Genomic DNA, 23865 nt, shown 5'->3' with positions numbered 1-23865 from the left:
GCTGCAGCGCTAGCATATTTGTACTGGCAATGTCTGGGAGCTGCCAGAGCCACTGTAGTGGCAGCAGGTGAGGAAGAACCACAGTGAACTGAAGTCAGCACTTATTTGTGAATATTTGTGAATGTAAAGGGGTTTTGGTTTGTTTGCTTGCTTAGTTTTACTACTTGACCAATTCTACCACTAGGTATATATCTACTGTAAGAATAATCAATTTGTGCACAAATAGGTTTATTAGGCAGTTGTTAGAGGTCTTTGTCAGTATTAACAAAGCGATGGGTACAAGTCAACCAGAGGGCATCATTTAACATGGCTTGTTTGGTCGCAGCGCAGAGCTGGGAGAGAGCTCTCCCTGTACTCTGAAAAATCCACCTCCACGAGGGGCGTAGCTCCCAGCATTGGGAGCACGGCTCCCAGCACTAGTGCACTGTCTACACCGGCACTTTACAGTGCTGAAACTTGCTGCGCTCAGGGGGGTGTTTTTTCACACCCCTGAGCGAGAAAGTTGCAGCTCTGTAAAGTGCCGGTGTAGACAAGCCCTTTGCAATGATATGGTGAGAACTAAAAGCTTTAAAACTCCTTAAAAGACTTGAGGCAAAGAGTGGGAGTCAAAAATGGCCAATTATCAGCAGAGGTTAATGGTAAACTGCCCCAGAAGTAAGATCTTTGTTGTTCACGAAGGTGAGGTGAATAGTGAAATGGCAAAATGGGCACTTAACAAAATGTTGTGGGTTAGTGAAGATTAGGAAGGAGTGAAAAGAATTCTAGATTTAGCTAATCATACAATGAGCTAGTAGACGATGTTCATTGTAAGTAAACGCCAAGTTTTATCATATGGACATATCTGGTACTCAGGTCCTTTGTCCTTTATATTTGTACACACTGTTGGATTCAGAATTACTTTTACCCTCTCTGGAAAACATCTAGTCATTCTTGAGAGGACAATTAAAAAGCATTCTCAAAACACAGTGGTGGTCAGAAAATATAAGGTTAAGTTATATTAACTAGAGAATAAATGGAAAATGCCATTATGTATGTTGACATTCTATCCTCACCTTGAATACTGAATTCAGTTTTCATCATGTCATCGAAAAAACATGGGCATAGCATAAATATAAATGTTCAAAGAAGGGCAACGGATATAATTTGTGGAAGGTAGAAGTGAAGGAGCTGTCCACATCCGAAGAGATTAAAAAGCCCAGAACTATGTAAATTGGAATGGAAAAAGACAGGAGATTTAAAAGAGGTAATCTAGACCAATGTATGGTACAGAGAAGGCTGATTGCTCCTGCTCATGCCTTTCCATAATAATAGAACAAAGGCTGAACCATGTTGTAATTAGACACTAAATTTAAAATGTACAGAAGGAAATTGTTTTTTTCTGTAATGAAAAAATTAACTTGTGGAACTCACTGATGCAAGAAATTGAAGCAAATAGCTTAATATGATGCAAGAACAGATTATAACACACAGTGTTTGAATAAGAAAAGACTATGCAATTACACAGGCTAGGAAAAAACTACAAAAGCCATCAATTCTCATGCTTCCAAGCATAAACTGTTCACCAAGTGGCATTAGAGAAAATGTCCTTATTATCATTAGTAGTAATAGTAGTACGATAGTGCCCAGCGGCTATGGTGTACTTACAACATTGCAAGGTGGGCGATGGGAGATTTAAGCCTTCCTATCGAAGTACCCAACACTGACCACTGATGGAGAAAGAATATAGGATTGAACGGACCATTTGTCTGTTTCAGCACATCATTTCCTAGATTCCTAAAGAAGAAGTTAAATAAATCATAAATACCTTTCCAAAATAACCATACATGATATTTATGTCAACTTTTTTGTTTTTGTATAGACAGGTATTCTTTGTCCAGTCCCTTGTGCAAAAAAGCTATGGGAGTCTATAGTAATCAATTGGAACACTGCAGTAGCTCTGTTGTAACCAGATTGTATTTGTGGCCATTACTGTAGAATTTGTAAGGACTGCCACAGCCTCAGGGTGCATTTACATAAGTAAAAACAACATACTGCCCAGGACTGGCAGCCACAGTGAAAGACAGACATCCTGTTCCCCACTCCTTTTGAATGTAAGAATTGTGTGTATATCCAGCGTAGGTTTGGAAACTACATAGCCAAGAAAATAGCCAGAGAATATTTTAGAGGCATTTTCCTGTTTAACAAACAAACGAAAGAAATCAGAGCACATATTACATATTGGAGCTAGATTGTAGCATTTACCCTGAGCAGTAATGAGCAGTGTACAGCCACGTACCTCTTTGACATCTGCCAGGGTCTTGATTTTGCAAGGTGCTGAGGACACTGCCCCCACCTCCCTACCTCTCCAGCAAAGCACTTAAACACACACAACTTTTAAGCATTTGAGTTGTCCTGTTGAAATCAAGGGGATTGCTCATATACTTAAAGTTAAGCATGTGCTTTGGTGCTTTGCTGGATCGAGACAGAATGCTCAGCGCCTTTTCAGATCAAGCCCCAGGAGAGCTCAGGGAAGGATTTTTGGAGCTCAAGAGAGCATTGGGGGAGTACCCACTTTTCACTGTGCCTTGAAACGAAGCACCATGGGATGGAACAGCTCATTCTTCTCTCCATGGACTGGTGCAGAGGGAAACCGCTTTGCCATCTCCCCACCTCCTGCCTGTCCCTCCCCATATTCTTTTGAGGCAATTCCCACTTCCAGAGTTTCACTGCAGGCACAGTTCCTATGCTTCCCCCACCCCTCAAGTGCATGGACTGTAAACGTCTTTGGCCCTTGTGCATCAGGAGTTCCCCCCCCCACACCCGCCGCTTGCATACTCATACTATGGTCAAGGAATAACCGGTCATTTGATATGTGTGTCCACATATGAATGAGCATATGTAGGAAGAGATTTGTAACATAGGGTTGAACGTAGATCGTGTGATGCTTTTTTCCCCCTTTGCTTTTTACTGGTTGCTATAGAGCCCTATTGAAGCAGTAAGTGGTATCAAAAAGCCTCATAAAGGGATAATACAGGTATATAAAAGGACTTCAAATAGAAACCTAATATGGTGAATATTTTTGTACATCTAAGAAGCACTCGCTGACAGATGCAAATTCTGAGAAAAGATATGAAAAAATGGCTATGCAATTCTTCTGGGAGTTGGAATATTTTCACTCTAGTGGGAAACCTCAAAGATTCCCACTTGCTTTGAGGAAAGAAATATATCCAGAGGAATTCAAAGCCAGTCAGGAAATGTGGGGGGAATCTGTCCCCCTTTTAATCATGTTAAACTACTTGGTATTTTTTTGACATGGACAAATAGCTTTTAGAGCCTAACCTTAGCCCACCGGACTCTTCTTACTGTTACCCCATACAGATTTGAACCAAGGATTCCACAAAGCTACTGCGCTGACCTATGTCATCCCTTTATCCTGGATCTATGGTTACCTGGAAACAATATTTATATTCCCACACACATGCTGTTACCTGATTTGCCTGTTACTTTGGGGTACGCTCATTTATTAGGGTTACTCTTCGGGGCCGGGGTGGGGAGTTCTGCAATTCTATCAATGTATTGCTTCTGTCACTTGTGTTTTCATGTGGAGCTCTACTTCTCCCTGCTGCAAGTTCCCTCCCAATGGAGCTTTCCTGCAAGACCTAGGTTCCCCAGGCCTGGGTTCTTCCAGCCCCAGAATCAGACAAACACACATACACACACAGAGTCTAAGAGGACCAGGTTAATCCACACTCCCAAATTGACCCCTTATATGTCCCTGGACTCAGCAGGCTGGCTCGAGCAGCACCTCCGAGCTGTCACCCTCATATGCCCTGGGCACCGCACCGGAATAGCATACACCTGAGCAGGCTGGGTCGAGCAACACTTTCAATCTACCACCCTTATATGCCAGCCCATTGGGTCAAGCAGAACTTCCAAGCTGCCACCTTCATGTCCCAGCTTCAGCACGTCCCTATCCCCACTTTCACATTACAGTTGTTCTGGTAATAACCCACTTGATGAGCAATCCCCACAGGATTTTTTGGCGCTGCAGGGATCTTTAGCTTAGGTATAAGGAGTGTTGCTGCAGAGTGAATGCTGAGGGGGGACGGGAAGTGCGGGAGAGAGAGAGAGAGAGAGAAGCAACCAGCTTAACCATGACAGTTGTTTATTACCAGGTAATAACCATAGGGGAGCCAAACAAACAAAACAGTTATTATATTAAATCTAACCTAAATTTGATTATAAAAGTCAGGTTTAGAAAACTATACCTGATCACACAAGTCAGGGTCAGAAGGCTATACCGAGAGAGAGAGAGCTGGGTTCTCATCACTCCGTGAAGCTTGAATCGATCGGGGGTCCCAGGTGGTGGTGGTAGCTGAGGGTCCTGAGTGCTGGAGGCAGGCAGAGTCCCCAGCACAATCAGTCAGGAGAAGATGAAGTCCCAGTGGAAATGATACAAGATTTTGAATCCAGGCATCAGAACACTTACTTGAGCATGGACAGGAGTTTTTGTAGGGAAAGAATAGTGGTTCAAGGGAGAGCACTAGATTTGTTTATGGGTAAACTGATTGCTCAAGGGAATATACCAAAGTTGTTTTGTTCAGGCTAGACAATAGGAACTGATCATTTCTGGCTATGGGTGGTGTTCCTTGGAAGGAGCTCACAATGCAATTAGGGAGCATCACTATGTTGGATACCGATAAAGGATTTATTACTAGAATTGGTCTGATAACTACTGAGCTGGGTGTGTGCAGCATGGGTTCATTAACATCAGGAGCAGAGACCCCCATGATGCAGTGCTTCCCTGCTTTTCTGGTCCCAGCGTTCCATGCGGTTCTTGCCTTGGAATCTCTGTTCTCCATTCTGTATGCTAATGGAGATGCCCCCGTCCCATCTTCGATGCAAATGAGGCTAGGGGAGTTTCCTTAATCCTGTCACCCTGGTCCCATGGGTTTAGCTGTGTCTCCCACTGCCTTTTCATTGCTTTTTGTAAGTCTTTCTTCTGATCAGTTTTGGTTCAAGCAGAGGCGGAGGGGGAGTGGTCTTTCGTGAGTCAGACAGGCTGGGTACTGCGCCCTGGTTCCCCAACAACACAGAGCTGATAGGTAACAATGCTGTACTGAAAAATTAAATGAGTTCCAGTAACAAAACAGTTAGAGATGCCTGCCTGGAAATGACGTACAATAATGGTCTGAACTAAATTGATGTTAGAGAAGAGTAAATTGGAGTTAACACCAACTAATTTAATGCTGGTTCTGGTTCTGTAGAGATATGAGCAAATTCTGATTTACTGTGATAAGCAAAATGAGTCTGAGCCTCATCAAAATCTTGTATTGCAGTAAGATAATTCTCTGTTTTGAGTGTGCTACTAAATTGCTCATATTTTTCAGGAGATAAGAGAAAATGACTAACTTAACTTGTTGGATTCCATGAAGAAAATAACTAGGGCTGGTTAATATATTTGATGTGAATAATCTTAGTTGTGAATTTATCCCTTTTTCTCTGTTAGTGAATCACATTTTGAAGATCAAACCATCACATTTTGAAGATCAAATACTGAAACATATTTCTATAGACCTGTTCACAATCATTATCATTAATTATTATTTATATTTCCATAGTTCCCAGTGGCTCCAATCAGTTTGGGCTGAGTGTGGTAGGAACAGACAGAACTGACAGAGGATCAGACGGTCTCTGCACCAAAGAACTTAAATTTTAAGGCTGTGATCCTGCGGTTACAATGTGTGAACTGACTGCTGTGCCCATGCAGAGTTCAATTTATGTCAATGAGGCATTGCATGAGTGCGTCAGTCCACAATTTGCAGGTTTTGAGTCAAAGATCTGAACAAACAATATAGTGATGAGAATAGTAATCCCTGCTAGTCACCTGTTCAGCAGAGATCACTGATAAAGTCACATGAAGTTAAACAATTTGCACAAATGACCAAGCCCTTTCTAATAATAAATAAATTCAAGGAAATTGGGCCCCTCTCATTGATACTCCATGAAGAGCAAAGGGAACTACATAATAAAACAATAATAAAGAATAATGCCTGGCTCTTATACTGCACTTTTCATCAGTTGATCACAAGAGCTTTATAAACGAGGTGCACAATGATCACTAAGACTCTTTCCTGTGGCTGAGTTGATCAAAATAGTGCTGCCTGCATTAGCTTGCATGAACCAGTATTAAGTTTCACCTCCCATTGTGTGGCTCATACACATCACTTTCTTGGGTCCCTCTGGAGTTCCCTTCATAGTTTCTTTAGATTTGATTAACCTAAATCATTTTGGGGAATTGGCAAAATTTGCCACATTGCTCTTCACCTCCTTTTTCACTTTTTAAAGAAAATATATTACATATCCACAGTCCTAGTAGGAATCCTTTTGGTATTGTACTGTCAACCTTTCCCAGACTGAAAATTAACTATTTATACTCATTGTTGGTGGGGTTTTAGTTGTTGTTTTGTCTTTTAGCTAGTTTCTAATCCATGACAAAACTTTATTTCTTATTCCATGATACTTCGACTCTTTAATAACTTATTGTGATAAACTCTGTAAAAACTTTATCAGAAGGTCAAATACATTTAATCTGATTCTAGTTTAACCACTATTTTGTTGAGATGGGTTACGTATTCTAGTACCTTGGGGAAATAAACTTTTCCTTTACAGAAGCTGTTGTCCCCATTATATCATGTTTACCTAGCAGTTTTATAACACTCTAATTATTGTTTAAATAAGTCTATATGGTGCTGAACTAAAGCTCAGTGATCTATGATAGATACAGCATTTGCTGTCCTTCAGTCATAGAATCATAGAATATCAGGATTGGAAGGGACCGCAGGAGGTCATCTAGTCCAACTCCCTGCTCAAAGCAGGACCAATCCCCAATTTTTGCCCCAGACCCCTCAAATGGCCCCCTCAGGGATTGAACTCATAACCCTGGGTTTAACAGGCCAATGCTCAAACCACTGAGCTATCCCTCCCCCTGTGGTACAGTAGCAGATTTGAATGAGAATTTGCATATTTCTGTTAGTAGTTTTATCACTTCATCCTTAATGGCAGTGATGCAGCAAAACACTTAAGCACATGCTCAACTTTACACATGTGAGTAGTCCCACTGAAATCAGGTTATGTCCCATTGAAGTCACCAGGAGTATTCCCATGGTTAAATCTAAGTATGCTTAAGTACTTTGAAGATTGAGTCCAGTGATCTCAAAACACCTGGGTGATACCATTTCTCAGAAATATATGTTTCTTTCAGCATCTTAATCTTCAACAGCACCTCATCTTTATCAGTTGAAAATTGTAGGTATCTCCTCAACATCCATGGTGGTGATGGCTGAAGCAGATAAATCATTTAGCTTCTCTGCTACATCTTTATCCCTTTTAATTGATCCCTTTGTACCCAATACTCCACTCAGTCAATTAATTCTCTCACAGGTGGCTTACTCCTGCTATAATTAAGTAATTTCTTAATTACTTTTTATAAATTTGACTAAGTTAGACTAATCTGCCTTCAAAATCCCTTAGCTAAACCCTTCTCATTTTTCTATCATGCTATTGGTTCCTTACTACTATCTTCCATTTGACTAACTCCCCATTTTCTTAGGGATACTTGTTTGGCTTGAGGACTTCTTTTATGGTCCCTTTCTATTCAATCAAACTGTTTGCTTGTTTCCTTCCTTCCTGGCTTTTGTTATTGAGTGGCATGTGCATATCTTTGGTAATTCATTAATGACAGGCTGAAGTAGGCTCCATGCTGAGGCCACACAGTGGTATTGTAGTTCCCTTTCTTGAAACAGCAATTTATATCACTTTTTTGTAAGTGTGTCAAGCTGGGGCGGGAAATGGAAAATTGAACCAAGTAACAAAAGTAGTTGAATCCCAGAAAATTATTATGAGTTAATGTATGGAAAATGATTTGGATGCAAATCAGTGAAACAGCTGAGTGCTTCATATGAAAGCCACAAGATTAGGAAGCTAAGGGCTTCAACCTCATTTGGCAGTCAGCATGATTTCCATAGAGATTCTGCAAACATTGACTGGCATGCTTGCAAAGAATCCACCTGGAGGATCAGTGTGCTGCCTTCATGCCTAGTTGTACCTCACCCAATAAAAGAAACAGCATTAGCATTCAGTTTTATATGTGCCATGTCTTAGAATATGCAAATTTGTAGACAGGGTGTGACAGTATGCAGGAAAATGCTAGATTAGTTAATCCTCCCACACTCACAAAATCAGGTGTCCAACTCTCCCACAAGTAACCTTTATTAAAGTCAATGGGAAATGCAGGTGATCAGTAGCTCTGTTAATCTGGTCATTTAGTTAGGTGCCTAAATACCGATTTCGGTACCTAAGTGTAGGCATCCATGAAGAAGATTTGGGCCCAATCATAACAAACATTTCAGTATGATTTAGAATTTAAATAAAACATATTCATGCTTTGTGCAAGCAGTTCTCATCCATCCCTAAAATTACTCCACCCCGTCTCCTTTTAAGGTGTCAAAGGTGGCAGCACAAGGAACGTCACCGTGAATGTTCTATAAAGGAAGCTTTCCTGGCCAGAACTAGGAGACCAATCCATTTCTGCACCCTGTGTAGTCCTATTTGTTGCTTCCTACAGTGATGAACATTAAATCTGTTTTTAAAAAGGCATATGTGGGATTAAATTCAGACTTGGATTATTCCATTCTCTCCCCCCCACAACATAATCCAGGGTACAGAGCTGCCATTGGCAGAGAATCCACCTGGCATAATTGTGCAAGGTGCCTGCAATCCCCTTTCTGTTTTGATAACTACAGCAATCCAGGACAGCCCCAAAAAGAGAGAGCACAGTGTGAGGAGGCATGGCCAGTATATCATGATCACATTTTCCAATTCAGTGCCCCCTACTAGAAAGTTGCTACTGGTATTCATGGAGGTCTGACCACAAGCTAAAGCAACCCTCCCATGATGTGACAAGAATGCCAGTGGGGTGTGAATTGAGGGCACAGAGTCTGAAGGAGAAATTACTTTTCCTTTATTGGAAGTTCATGTTTGTCCGAAGTGTTTATTGGTTAAATCCTGCTAAGAGGTGTTGTATTAATTTAGACGGAATATATGGGCCAATGGTATTCACATAACTGAGTCATTGGTCTGACCATTAAACAGTTTCAAATGAGGTTCATTTGAAATGTAACGTATTAAGTATGGCTTTCATTTTAATGTTTCCTTTCTCTTTAGCTGGAGAGAGTTTTTAGAAGGAAAAACCTTCTTGTTTGACAGTCTCTTAGATGGTATTAAAGATGGTAATAACTGTCCTTTTTGGGGAAAAGAGAAGAAATTAGCTGAGATGGGCTGGAGCTCTCATTGTTGCTGTTGTTGTTAAAGTCCAATCCCATTCCCAAGAAGACAAAACAAGGCAAACACACTCAGAAAGGGGAGAGAAAATAACATCAAAGACAAAAAATGCAGCTTCTCTGAGAGGTGCTGACTCTCACTGGGAATCTCGCTGCTGGAAAAACACAGGCACAGCGGTGGTCTTATCAGCCACTCGATCTGGCAAACTTGTACTAGCACTGGGCTATTTAGGGCATTGGTTTTAGCTGCCTCTTTTTGGTCACAAGCCTGCAGTAGTGTTGCAAAATATGCAGTCTTGGCCAACTAGGCCAGACTCTTATCAGACAGAAGGAAAAAGGAGAGGACTAGGATAGAGGATAAATGAGGCAAGGAAGGAAGGGATACATGGGCGGCAGGGGAGGAAATGGAGTCCCACATTCTACGTGGTGTTCGGGATTCAGCCAATGCCAATAGAGGTGGTGGCATCATCAGGCCCAATCTGGTCAGGACATTTTTCAGGATTAGGATGAGGAAGTGATGGTGACAGCCATGATGATGAAGCTCACTCCAGTAGTCAGATTTGTTTCCAAAATCTCTTTCTTTAAGGACCTCCAAAGGGAGTGATGAATGGAATAGCTTGTCCTCTCATTATTTTGTGCACCAATTAGGCCTAGTTGCCGACACTCCAATTTTTGTTTACTAATTTCTGGTTCCACACTTTTCTTGATTACCAGCATGATCTTAACACGGTCCTTGAGTTATATCAATAGACTTTTTTTATTTGGACTAATTCACTCTGTTTCCCTCCAATATCTTTTCCCATCAACATTTGTTATTATATGTTATGGACACCTTTTATAAACTGTCACTCACTTTTTACAGTTGAGCTCACAATTAGGGTAAATCTGAATGATCACAACAAAGGCTGACGAGTGGACCTGGCCGCCTATTTTGGATGTGGTTCCAAAGAATGGTAAGAGAGGAAATGCTATATGTACATTTGGCACTTCTTTGGACAATAGGATCCTTAAAATTAATAGAATAAATATTCAGATGAGACACAGATTAATTTACTGTTGTGCTGCAGCCTTCCACTACTGAGGAAAGCACTGTCTTTAGTTTGACTTCCCAACTCAGATTTTTGGGGTACTATTTGGTTAGGTTCCCAGTAGCCCCCTTGTTGTTGCTAGGGTGCTGATAATGCCCAATGCCAAGAAAGCTAAACACACTTTCATCCCAGACATCTGCAGTCTTCTGAGATTATCATATTTTGCCCTGGTGATTATACTTTGAAGGGTATTTTTACTATGTTATGAAGCGGGAACAAAGAAGCACAGAAAATAAACTGATTCTTCAGGATATTAGAGAGACAAGGTGGGTGAGGTAATATATTTATTTACCAAATTCTGTTGGTGAGAAAAACAACCTTACACAGAACTCTTCTTCAGGTCAGGGCTACAACAACACACAACACAACAATCTTCAGGATACAGTTTCTTCAAAGCAGAAATTATAAACTCTTAGGTCAAAATTTGCCAAAAGGGGCGAGCAAAATTAAGGGTTGGATTCAGTCCTGACAGATCAGTGGAGTTGCCCTTGGTTTTATGTAGTAAAGGCAAAACCTGCTTTAAAACTATGCTTTCCAGTTTTCTTTTTGTTTAATACAAATAGAAACAATATACCTTCAATATAAAATGACTCATTAAAGATTAAAAAAAACAGCAAAATAAAACAGAACTAGATTTTCCATGAGAGAGCACAATGTGTCCCTCCCCTGTCACAGGCAATATTAACTTTGAAAACAAAATGGCAGCCATCTTTCCACATGGTCAGAGCTCTTAGAAATTAAAAAAGACAGTGCAAAGATAACAAAGGCTACTGTACCAGTACATTACATCACAGGAGCCAACTCTGTGGGTGCTCCAGGGCTGGAGCACCCACGGAAAAAAATTAGCGGGTGCTTAGCACCCTCTAGCAGCCAGCTCCCCCACGTCCCTCCCAGTGCATTCCGCCCCTAGCAGCCCGGCCGATCAACTACTGCCCCTCCCTCCCAGTCAGCTGTTTCACAACATGTAGGAGGCCCTGGAAGGAAGGCGGAGGAGCGGGGATGGGTCACACTCAGGAGAGGGGGTGGAATTGGGTGGGAAGAGGTGGGGCAGGAAGAGGTGGGGACTTGGGAGAAAGGATGGGATGGGGTCTGGGGTGGAACGGGGTGGGGGGGTGTTGAGCACACCTCGGGCATGGAGGAAGCCAGTGCCTATGCATTACATAATCATTTCCATAAGGACTAAGCTATAATTTTTTTGGAGAGACTCATGCTCATTGTTTACCAAAGAAACTTTCCCAGTCCAGAATTACATGTTAAGAAAAATGTACCGTGTTTCCTTCTCTGTCTTTGTTTATCTCTCCCTTCTTCATAACTACAGATGTTAGTATGTTAGTAATTATTCTCTCTGAGCTGACAGAGCCCCTGCAGTCAGCCTAGTGCTAATTAATACAAAGTTCCTATTTTGATCTGTTGTCGTTATTTTCCATTTTATGCTTGAACCATATAAGCTGGGCAATGGCTAAAATTAATTATACAAAAAATGAACCCTTCCCTCCTTTTCAAATAGCCTCTCTTATTTATCGCTATGTAATTTATGCATGTCTTGTACAGACTTGCCTGTCTGTTTCTGGTTTTCCTCCTTATATTGTAAACAAATTGTTGGTGGAATGTATCCAAGGTGCAGGAATTCAGTAGGAGGGCTAGCGCAAACAAATTTTCTTAATAAAGCTAAACCTTGTTCTATGCATTACTTATTTCACCCACCTGAATCCTATTGTCTCAGGTTTATAACAGGGTTCTCTAGCTCTTTTTTAAATAAATATAATCTGTGGTTTCAGGTTTCACAGGGATAGCCGTGTTAGTCTGTATCAGCAAAAACAACGAGGAGTCCTTATGGCACCTTAGAGACTAACAAATTTATTGGGCATAAACTTTTGTGGGCTATAACCCACTTCATCATATGTTGTTGGTTTTTAAAACATCTGTGGTTTAACACGAGTTTATTGCTTCTTACTCCAGAAATGTTGTTCAAATTCTAACGGGCTTTCCTTACTCAAAGATCTTAGCACTGATATCTGTACTTTTGAGTTACTGTGCTGTTTCTATACCTTGGAGCATGCCAATATATGGCCAGGCAGTGCTGGCTAGGAAAGGATATATACTAGGGGCCAAATCCTCAGCTAGTGTACACCTGGTACTCCCTACATTATAGGCTATGTTTCTGTTTCTGAAGAGAACGACTATAGCTCATAGAATATTTTCTTCCAGCAAGAATGCTGATTTGCATCAGGTGAAGATCTGACCATAGGTCTTTGATTTATCAGGGTCTGTGAGTGTGAGTTTAATCACATTTAGTTTCTAGTTGTTACCAGATGCATTATTGTAAAAAAGGAACAGAACAGCAAAAAATTAATGAAAGAGAACACTTGAATTTTGTGAAACACAGGAAAATCTGGCTGATGCATGTCTGTCTCATTCATTCTGTGGGCTTGCTAGTTGTCATAGTTAATGCAGAGTGTTTTAAACTGATACCCTAAGGCTGTTTCATTTACTGTAGACAAATATTTTTCCAGTGTAGCTGAGCTAAAATCTATTATAAGGGATGCCACAAAATGCCAAGAGATTTAACTCAGGATCTATTTTATCCATCAGTGAACAGATGTTATCAAATCAAGGAATACCTTGGTGATGCTTTTTAAATATCTGTCTTCTCTAAAGAACTTCACCAAAATAAATATCTGATTCCTTGTACATGAAAAATCCCAGGCATATCTGCATTTCCTGTGGTCTGAAGATAATTACAATCCTTTACGTCTGCTTTGGCCTTAGGAACTCCTTCACAGATATTCTACGGGCTATTCTGTTGTCCTTGGAAGTTCTCATTGAAGATCAAGAGCTTCAGATAAACGGCTTCGTTTTAATTGTAGACTGGAGCAATTTCTCCTTCAAGCAAGCCTCCAAGCTAACACCGTCTATCCTCAAACTGGCCATTGAAGGGTTACAGGTATGTTGAATGTGGGATGCAAGCATGCACTCAGTTAACTAGGTTTTGTCATTGTAGTCAGGATAATATTTCTCAGAAAGCAAAGGGGAGAAAAATCAATACAAAATTTCAATTGAAAATCATTTGAGTATCATCCAGTTATAGCCTAGCCCAAGTTTCAGATGTTTATTTTTGATTATCTATTGCTTTCATTTAAACACTAAATCATCATTGCCTCAAGCCTGTATTACTTATTGTAGCAATTAGAATAATGTTTAGAGATTTGAGATTTAATCCATTTAAGAGTTTTTGGGGATTAAAATCCCACAACTTCTGCCTTATGAAGCATGCCATACATGTGCAGGGTGCATATGTATGTGCAGGGTAGTGAAGGGAAAGGAAGGGGGAGTAGTTGTTATTATCAGGAGATGGAAATATACTGTCAAATCATACCCTCAAATATATTTGGGTTTGGGGGGTAATGGGGAAGAGGGAGGGAAGACCCCCTGTGGGAATCAATGTACTGCCATTCAGACTTCCCTAATTTCCCGCAGAAGCCCTCCAAGCATGATAATACACCAGACATTAAATTATGTTACGGTCCAGTTCAGAGGAGGTACGTGCATCTGACACCTGTAAACAAATAGGAACAAGGTAAAACTACATGAAAACCAGATCTGTATACAATGGGGCCATAGCATTCTTTAAAAGAGCTGTTATAAAGAAGATTGTGATCAACTGTTCTCCAAGCTCACTGAAGGTAGGGCAAGAAGTAATCAGCAATCTGCAGCAAGGTTAAATATTAGGATTTTTTTTAAACTGTAATGGTAGTTCAGCTGTGGAATAGGGAGATTGTGGAATCCCTGCCATTGGAGGATTTTAAGAAGAGGTTGGATAAACATCTGTCAGGGATGGTCTAGGTCCTGCCTCAGTGCAAGGTGCTGGACTTGATGACTTCATGAAGTCCTCTGTCTGGCTCATTGGCCTAACACCCTTACTTGGATACTTCAAGAAACCTTTTGTTCCCACTCCAGGGTTCTGTCTACTTGATGGCTCTGTAATAAAGTCCATATGAACTCCCTCCACTGGGGATATATTACATTCAGTCTGCCGGTCTCTTAGGTATCCTCTCAGGACCTTTCACAGGCTTCTTCCTAAAGCCCCTGCCAGGACCTTTGATTGGAGAGACCCAAAGTTCAAACCACTTTACCAATCTCTCTCTCAAAAAAGTGAGCCACACCCTACTCTTTCCCAGCCTGCCTCATCATGGAGATCCAGTACAGGTCTAACTCTCCACCAGTCTCCCTTAAATTCAGAAAAGAGCTGTCATTGTCCACTTTCCCAGCATGCTTTTCTGAGAGGCCTACAATTTTCATGTGCCTTGGAAATTGCAACCTCTTCTTTTTCCTCCTGAATGCCTTTGTACTAGGTAGAAGCTAGGAACAGGCCAGTGCTGGATCTAGACCCTGTCTTAAAGGGTCAGCATGCCCCATTACAGACCCCTAGGTCACCTTGTTTGTTTCTGTTCCTGTAAAGAATGAACATAACTCTCAGAATTAGGTTTCTGGTGAGAATGTTCACAGAAAAGGCATTTAAAATTAGATTTCTGCAAATATTTTACAATATTAGCAAGAAATTACATGTTTGTGTGAACAGTTTAGGTACTTACATGGCTCCCACTTTAGCATCTCCCTCCCAAGTATTTATGTAGCTATCCTCACAATACCTTCTGTGCTATGGGGAATTAGTATTATCCACAATTTTACAGATAGCAAACTAAAGCAAAGAGAGATTAAGTGATTTGCCCAAAATTACACAGGATTGAACCCAGATTGCCTGAGTCCTAGTCTAATGCCTTAATCCAAAGCTTTTTATTACAGGTTCTGAGGCTGCATTATTTTCTGATAAATCCCTGTGTAATGTGCAAGGATTTCATTTGTTTATCTACAGGCTGCCAGTCTTAGTGGCAGATGATTTCTTAATTTTTTTATTTAAAAAGAACACACAGATGATTGCAATAAATATATGTGGAAATAAAAATAACTGTGTTTCTAGAACAAATTAAAACAAGGGGAATGTGTCATGGACTGTGCAGACCACTGGAGGATTCCATTTGCAATGGTAATTGTAAATGCTGCAATTTGGATTGCAAATGCTGGAAAACAATGCCTTGATGCTTCTTGAAGGTTACTACACCTCATGACTTCCAAACAACCATTCTGTTCATCTCACGCAACCAAAAAGGAAAATTGTTCTCTTTTTTGTTGAACATAATCTACCAATCTGACACCAACCAGTACTGGGCCATTCATCTGACATCAGAATAAAGGAATCAGGAACTTCTTTAAAGCATTCAGACATATGAATTGCGAAATCATTGTGGAGATTGTAAGTCAAATGCTCTTATATAAAATACAGACTTTTCAAGTGACTGATTTCCCTGTTTAAACAGTTTCAGTAACTTTTTCATTTTAACATACCTGTCACTATCCTAATAAATGTTTTAGTTGCTTCAGATGGTTTTTTAAATATAAGCAAGACCTATATTAGAGGGGGAAAGGGAGAGAACCACTGTATGAGTGTGTTGCTTCTACTTCAGAGGGTGCCTGGATTCATAGATTCCCAGGCCATAAGGGCCATTGTGATCATCTAGTCTGACCTGTATAATACAGGCCATAGAACTTCCCCAAAATAATTCCTAGAGCAGATCTTTTAGAAAAACATCCAATCTTGATTTTAAAATTGTTAGTGATGAAGAATCCACCATGAACCTTGGTAAATTGTTCCAATTGTTAATTACTCTCACTTTTAAAAATGTATGCCTTTTTCCCCAATCTGAATGGAAGTACTTAGGAGGTTCTAGTCTCAAGGTTTATCATGTCCACAAAATATCTAAGTGGTTTTAGTGCTTTGTAAATATCTGCAGCCACTAATTTCCACATGCAGATATTCAACCAGGCAAATTAATGGAATATACCCATTCCCTTTTTTAAGGAACAATATTGGACCAAACTTATCCCTACATCAGGCCAGTGAAGTGGATGGAGTTATAGCAGGGATGAAATCAGTTCATTATTTTATTATTACATATGGGGTTGAACCCAACTCTTGATCTCTACGGCGCTTCAGATATGAATTTTGCAGATTCTCTTCCTAATTGGCTGAACCTAAACTCCAAATCTGAACCCTCTCTCTCTCGTCTTAGGGAAACTGATCTGGATACAAACTCAGAGCTTTGGGCCCATCTTTGTCTGAAATCTAGGATTATTGAAAAATAAACATTAATTGATTGAATAATATTAATCTATGTAATAATGTTTCTTGTCACCTTTAAGATGCATCGTGTTCTCCATCCTGGTGAAAGACAGCTGCTTGTCTTTGCAACTCAGCCCTTTCAGTTTTTCTCAATCTGCTCCTGCAATGCAACAACACTAAGTAATGAGAATGGATGTTATTCAGTGCACATGTTAATTAATCCCATTCTGTAGAACCTCCTCTAGTTATACCTAATATGCTTGATAGTAATGAAATTATTCATATATAGATGTTATGCAGATTTCTTATTTATGAAGATTTGCAGATGTACAAATTCCAGTTAAAACTCAAGTTGGCCTGAAATCACATTTTGCTCATTTTCCCATTGTTTATTGGATTTCTCTGTATGTAAGATCACACCGGTGAGTTCATTATAGCTCTACAGGGCAGCTCTCCTCTTTCTCAATTACCCTATTTAATTACCTAAAATAGTGCTAGTATCACCATGTTAAACAAGGGTCGTTCTAATGCTAAATGACTGTGTACAGTGTGGCGCTTTTAATTATACCTCAAATGTGCAAGGACAAATGTGTTCTAAGCAAGGCTCTGATTAATGAAGTCCACTCTTTCATAGTGAGGAAATAGTTGCTGTATGTCTTAGTAGATGTTCTATTTCTTTCTAGAGTTTTTCTATTTTCTATTTCTGTTTCTTTCACTGATGTCTGGGGGAAGGGTAGATCTTACAGAAAAATGGTCATACAGAGGCAAAGGGGGAAAAGATGATATTTATACAAAAACAATTTACTATGCCAATAACTTGCTGGATTTTGATTTCTATTTGTTGTTAGCATTTCTATGTGAACAGCTTTCCCCCTTCACAGCCTTTCTCTTTCTGATTGCTCCTGCTGTGAAGTCATATTCCTATGTCTGTGATGTTGGTCTATTAATTATCCCCAAGGTTGTGGGCAATATTGACTGTTGTTTCAGTTAATCGGAGATTAGTTCATCAGGGTTTACCTATAACAACATTTCTTTAAACAATATGTTCATGGATAACTAAAACAATTCCAAGAAATATAGTGAACTGTGGAAAATAGTCACCACAATCCTTTTTGTAGGGGGACATGTTTTGGAGTGTTCCACTGAAAAGACCATGGATGCTTAAGAAAATTAGGGCAGAGGTATAGCTGCTGCAGTGAAGCTGTACTGGGTGCAAGGAGAACTACAGAGATTTCCTTTTCCCTGCCCAGCATTTCTGCATAAGCTGCAGCCAGAGCTTTCTGAAGGGGAAAGAGCATTCCTAGGCACATTGGCCATCCCGGAAGGGGTATGGGTGGATGGACTGGGGCTATGGCCCATTCTCTGTGCACAGGCAAATGCGAAAATAAATATGTCTTTGTGGCTACTTTTTTTCTGAAGGTGCATGAAGGGTTGCCAGTGATATGGTCAGGGCTGTCCCTAGATGGGTGTGGGGCCCGGGACAAATAAGCTTCCTCGCTAGTCTCCTCACTGTCCAACCGGCGTGCCCGTCCACCCAGCCCCTGCTCGCCTCCTCACCCCACCGCCACCCGCCCGCCACTTGCCTCCCCACTAGTCTCTTCGCAGTCTGTCCGGCACGCCCCCTGCACCACTCTCCTCCTCGCCGTCCGCCCAACTGCCTGCTTCCTCACCCTTCTCCTGCCTTCCCACCTGCCTCCTTACCCACCTGCCCGCTGCTTGCCTCCCCACTAGTATCTTCACTGTCCGTCCAGCACCCCCGCCCCTCTGTCTGCCCTCCCACCGCTCTTCTCCTCGCTGTCCACCTGCCCTCCTGCCTCCTCACCCCCACCCACCTGCTGCTCGCCTCCCCATTTGCCTCCTCGCCCCACTCACCCATCTCCCCACCCATCACCTCACCTGAATATCGGGACAAATGGCATCCTGATTGTACATCAGTTGGGATGCGGGACAAAGGGCTAAATATTGGGAAGTACTGATTTTATTGAAGTGCAGGGGTCCCCAAAGTGTAGGGCCCGAAGTGGTTGCCCTGATTCACCTTACCAAGGGACGGCTCTGAGTATGGTCATCCTGGAGACACTGAGCTTTCTTCTGCCATATGCAAATACAATCCTCCTGCCAGGTGGAGCCAGCAGCAACAAGGGCTGGGTTCAGTATCTAGGGGTTCCTTTTCAACAATACAACACAAAACCAGCTCGAGCCCCCACCCAGTGACCTGGGATAATTACACACCACCCCTGGGTGCCTCTAAGAGGCAATACTTCCCCTCTCACAAGTACAGAGTCTGAGTGTAGCAAAAACTTTTAATAAAAGGAGGGAATTAACTCAGCATTAATTTGGGAAAACACCGCAACTAGGGTTCATAAACACACCATGAGCAAAATACCCACCCCCAAGTAAGTTGGGCAGCATCTTTTTCCCCTCAGGGTCTTACGACCCAAAAGTCCCCTTAACATGCCTGTCCCTTCTCTGTATTCCACTCACAGTTGCTGTCCTTGGCTGGTGCACCCCCAGAGTTCAGAGGTCCATTCACAGAGTTCACCTCCCATCCTGTGTGAAAGGCAGGGGGTGGTAAGGAGGCACCTTACATGCTGCACTCTTCAGGCACTCCTTCATCACCCCAACGGCCAATTGCCATGCCTCTGCGGGGCTCTGCTCTGACCCTCTCCACCAGCTTCTCTGCTGGCCACACCTCTCCACCAGCCTCCCTGCTGGCCACTTGCCACGCCTCTCCACCAGCTGCCCGGCTGGCCACTCACCAAGATGTCTTCAGGGGCCCCACACACACATACTTAACACAGCTCTCAGTGATTTCAGCTGTTAGTGGGGGAGCCTCACTGCTGGTGCACACTGGGCAGTCTCTTGCAATAGAGACACTGTCCCAAAGTAGATATAATACTTAGACCTAGGTATCAGTGATTTCAGCTCTACAGCATGTAACAAGACTCTCTTGAGTCTAAATTAGCTCTTTTATTATACTATGGAGAGAGGAAGGGTCAAATGGTATCTAGGACCATTAAACAAGGCCTACACACATACCACATACGAGTACCTGTCCCCACCCTCTCTCAACTCATTGGGCTTTGGAACTCATGTCCCCTCCCTAACGAGTGCCATTCAGTTGAGGGTGAGTCCCTCTATTGGGGCATGCCAGTACAGTTCTGCTGCCCTCGGTTCACACAAGAAGGATAACAACCATTTATTATTCCTGCCCCAATAATAAGAGGACTGGGAATCTAACACCAGCCACAACTGATCATTTGGGCAAGCAATCCCATCATGCTGAGCACCTAGGCAGGGTGGGTGTGTCAAGCAAACAAGATCAGCTTCTGAAGTCTTTTTCCACAGCTCACCACTAGATGTAAGGGGAGAGCTCATTCAGACCCTGCTTACGCAAATATGTCTCCAGCAATTGGTGCTCTGTTCCAGTGTGTGTATACACACATACGAATGCACAAAGATAGATCACTCAGCCAGCACTGAAGAGCAGCCACCTATGAGTTGACATGTGACAGCTTCTTTAACACCACGCAGAAGCACTACAGATCACTTGAGAAAAATCAGGAAAAGTGTCTCACAAAAACTGATCCCAATTTGATTAGTTTAGTAAAGAAATCCAGAAGATCAAAGGATCTGGAAGTCCAACCGAGCAGCATGCAGAACAAGTCAGCAGTTGAGGGATGGGCATGCAAAGGTGGCGTAAAGATCATTTTGGCACTCCATTGAACTGGGTGCTGCCATATATAACACTTGTCTGCTCTCAGGCTGCTTTAATTTACACCACCCGTGCCAAAAGTCCCATGGGGCTAAAACCACAGACAGAATCAGGAGGTGTCCTGACCATGTCTCTTTTTTCCCTGCCATGCCAGGAACAAGGGTTAGGTGCAGGAGGAGCAGGTAGCATAAAAGCTCTATGCTCACTCTGTGCCCCTGGAGAATTCAGGGTCTGTATCCGTTAACCCAGCTCAGTAGCCAGATTTCACTGTCAGAGCAATGCAAAGCAGCCGCACCACAACTGAGCATCTGTGCCCAGGCTTCTGTCACTAAGAATGTGGAGGAAGTTATTACTAACAACTTCCTTTAGCAGGTTACGGCTGACTCAGAAACTTTCCTTGGGAAGTTGTCCAGTGTGTATCATCCAGAGAAGTAGGACACTAGTATCCTTGAAAAAAATATCATTAAGCTCTAGTCAGAGAATAAGTTCACGATATATTTTATTGGCAGAATTTGTTCTGAGGGAATTCTTAAAATAAGGATAAATAAAGCCACATGCTAATAGGATTTTGATTATAAATTTCTCTAATGTTGTACAGACATATTTACACAAAATAGGGCAGCAGCTGATATCAGGAGATGTGCTCAAGCTAACAAGTTTATTTGAAAGTTTTTGGACCTGGCCCTAGTTTGGAAGGAAACCCCAAACCAGGCAAAATTCACCAAGTTGAAACTTGTATTATTGATTTTGCTCAACTCTATCTATATGCTGGTAAAACAGTTATAAAAACTTGGGAGCTATTTCCCTGCTAGTGTAATTCAATTGAAGTTAACAAGTTAACAGTAGTGCTCTTCAGAGCGGGCAGAGAAAGGTATAATATGAACCAATGGCTGGAAGTTGAAGCTAGACAATTCAGACTGGAAATAAGGTGTAAATTTTTAACAGTTATAGTAATTAACCATTGGAACAACTTAACAAGGCTCATAGTAGGGTCTCTATCACTGACAATTTTTAAATCAAGACTGGGATGTTTTTCTAAAATATATGCTCTAGGAATTATTTAGGGGAAGTTCTTTAGCCTGTGCTATACAGGAGATCAGACTAGACGATCATAATGGTCCCTTAGAATGTGTGACTCTGACTTAACACTAGCGGAGAATTTGTCCCTGATGCTGACATATTTTATTTCTTGTATAAAATCAGATGCACCTGTATCATGCTTTAGGATCACATGCAAACAATTTGATATAAAAATGTGCAAAAAAATTAATTTAAAAATATTCCCTAGAAGTACAGATTTGAGAGTGGAGCTGACTGAAAAATGGAACTTCTGTCCCAGGGGAAATTCTGATATTTCTGCATTTGGTTTTGTTCCAAATAGGATGAAGAGTATAAATATCAAAACTAGAGCTGGTTGAAATATTTCTGATGGAACATTTTTTTCTGTCAGAAAATGCTTTTTTGTCAAAACTGACATATTTTGCAGGAATGTGCTGATCACCACAAGTATCAGAGGGGTAGCCGTGTTAGTCTGTATCCACAAAAACAATGAGGAGTCCGGTGGCACCTTAAAGACTAACCTTAAAGATGCCCAAATAAATCTGTTACTCTTTAAGGTGCCACCAGACTTTTCGTTGTTTCTGATCTCCACAAAACTTCATTTTGAAAAAAAAATGAAACGAAGCGTTTTGATTATTCCATTTTGATATTACCAGAATGAATTTCAATTTTTATTTCATAAAGAATTTGTTTCCTATATTTTGATTGTATTTATTTATTTATGTATAAAAGAAAATAAAATTCAAACTGTCAGAATTTCTGGAAATTCTGAGCTTTCACCAGCTCCAGGCGAAATTCTTCACAGAAAAATAAATTAAAAAAAAATCTCTATTCAGAAACATCCCAATATTTTGCATGGGCTTCTTTTCATTGAATAGAAACATTTAATTTTGTTTTGTGTGGTCAAAATGAAATATTTCATTTTCAGTCAACATTAATCTTTGTGTCCAACTGAGCAGCCATCGCGCCTCAGGGAAATTATAATTCCAGTTCCCTCATGCTGCCTTTCTCCTTTACATGCCTTACTCCCCAGTTACACTTTTATCTACTATGGTGCACCACAGTCTCTCCCAGTGGCTGAGCCACCACAGTGCATCGTAAGACTCTCATCAGGCATGGACCATGGCAAGATATGTAACTGACAAAAAAGTTAACAACCTTCTTCCTAAACAGAGGTTAACATTATTCTTGGCCACTGCTGCTATCTAAATATCCAGATCAAGATCCCCAGGTTGTAAACATGAGTAACAAAAAAGGTAGGCATAGTCCTTCAGGTAAAAGAACTGCTGTAAATCTCTCCACTTCTCCTGGCTGATTTCCCCAGCCTACCACTATTATTTCTTATTCAAATTAAGAATAAGATAGCTCATTCACATCTAAGTATGCATCTCTGTTAGTTACTGAGAAGGCTCACCTCATGTACTGTATAAGTCACAAAAAACAGATGCAGAACTGTGTATCAGCTGCATACTGAAGGCTGAACACCCAAACACCTCACTAATGGTGATATGTACATTGAACTAGAGGGGTGAGAGAATAGAACCACCTCCTACCCAGCATGAGAATTCCCTCAGTGAAGATGAACCTTTGCCCTAAAGCTGTCTCTTTGACAGGCTAGAATGGAGCTACTCAAGAGGCACTCCTTATGTCCCTGCTCCGGTCCTTAACCTGTCAGCAAATGGTGTCTAAAGCTGGTAACATATATAAAAGAATTAGAATGGGCATCTGAGGCCAGATCCTCAGATGGTGTGAACTGGTGTAGCTCTGTTGACTTCAGACTGATTTACACTCTCTGAGTATTTGGCCCATTATTTTAAGTCATTCTTGGAAGGGCATCAAACATTGACAACAATGTAGTCTGTGTGTCACATCCAAGCCTAAAAACAGATTGACAGTGACCAAGGAAGTCTTTGGACTCTGGATTTGTCAGAGTTGTCCTTTCCACATAACCTTTCCAATTACGTTCCCAAGAAAAGGGAGATTAGAGACAGAAGATAATGGGCTGAATTCTGAGAATCAAGGTTTCTTCAGCAAAGGCCAACCAAAGAAAGGGATTGACAATCTCCTCAAAAAACAGACTCAGTACTTCCCTACTTGATCTTACCAGCCTGGCAGGATATGGGTCAAGTCTGCAAGTCATAGCTCAGAGCTCCCCAGGCACCTCTAGCTCCTCCATGAATAACAGTGGCTTATGGTCAAACAGGCAAGATTCACATTTGTCTGTACCAGATATGACTTTGCCTCCACAGAGATTATAAATCTGGTCAGATTCCAATTACTCTTTTCAATAAAGAAAATAGACTGCTCCTTACAACAAGAAACATTCAACTGTTTCTGAACAAAGACAACCCCAGGTTCCCCAAGGCTATTTGCCACCCTTCACATGTCTACAGATTACAATTTATTGGATGCTGTAATGGAGGTGAAGATACCTTTCTTTGCCTCCCATACAGCTCTGACAAAAGATTTCAGAACTTTGAATTCTAAAATGGGAATACATTTATCTGA

The 23865-nt window shown here is 41.3% G+C and overlaps 1 protein-coding gene across 2 annotated transcripts in view; it reads left to right on the top strand.

The window, feature by feature from the left end:
* CLVS1 (clavesin 1) overlaps window positions 1-23865 on the top strand; it is a 145126-nt gene that overhangs the window by 32035 nt on the left and 89226 nt on the right. For both annotated transcript variants that reach the window (XM_048840758.2, XM_048840759.2), the window contains exon 3: window positions 13178-13352. In XM_048840758.2, the coding sequence (XP_048696715.1) occupies window positions 13178-13352 (175 nt within the window). The remainder of the gene's footprint in view (window positions 1-13177; window positions 13353-23865) is intronic.

Source organism: Caretta caretta, chromosome 2, assembly GCF_965140235.1.
Source record: "Caretta caretta isolate rCarCar2 chromosome 2, rCarCar1.hap1, whole genome shotgun sequence".
Lineage (NCBI taxonomy): Eukaryota > Metazoa > Chordata > Testudines > Cheloniidae > Caretta > Caretta caretta.
This window is presented reverse-complemented; position numbering and strand designations above follow the sequence as displayed.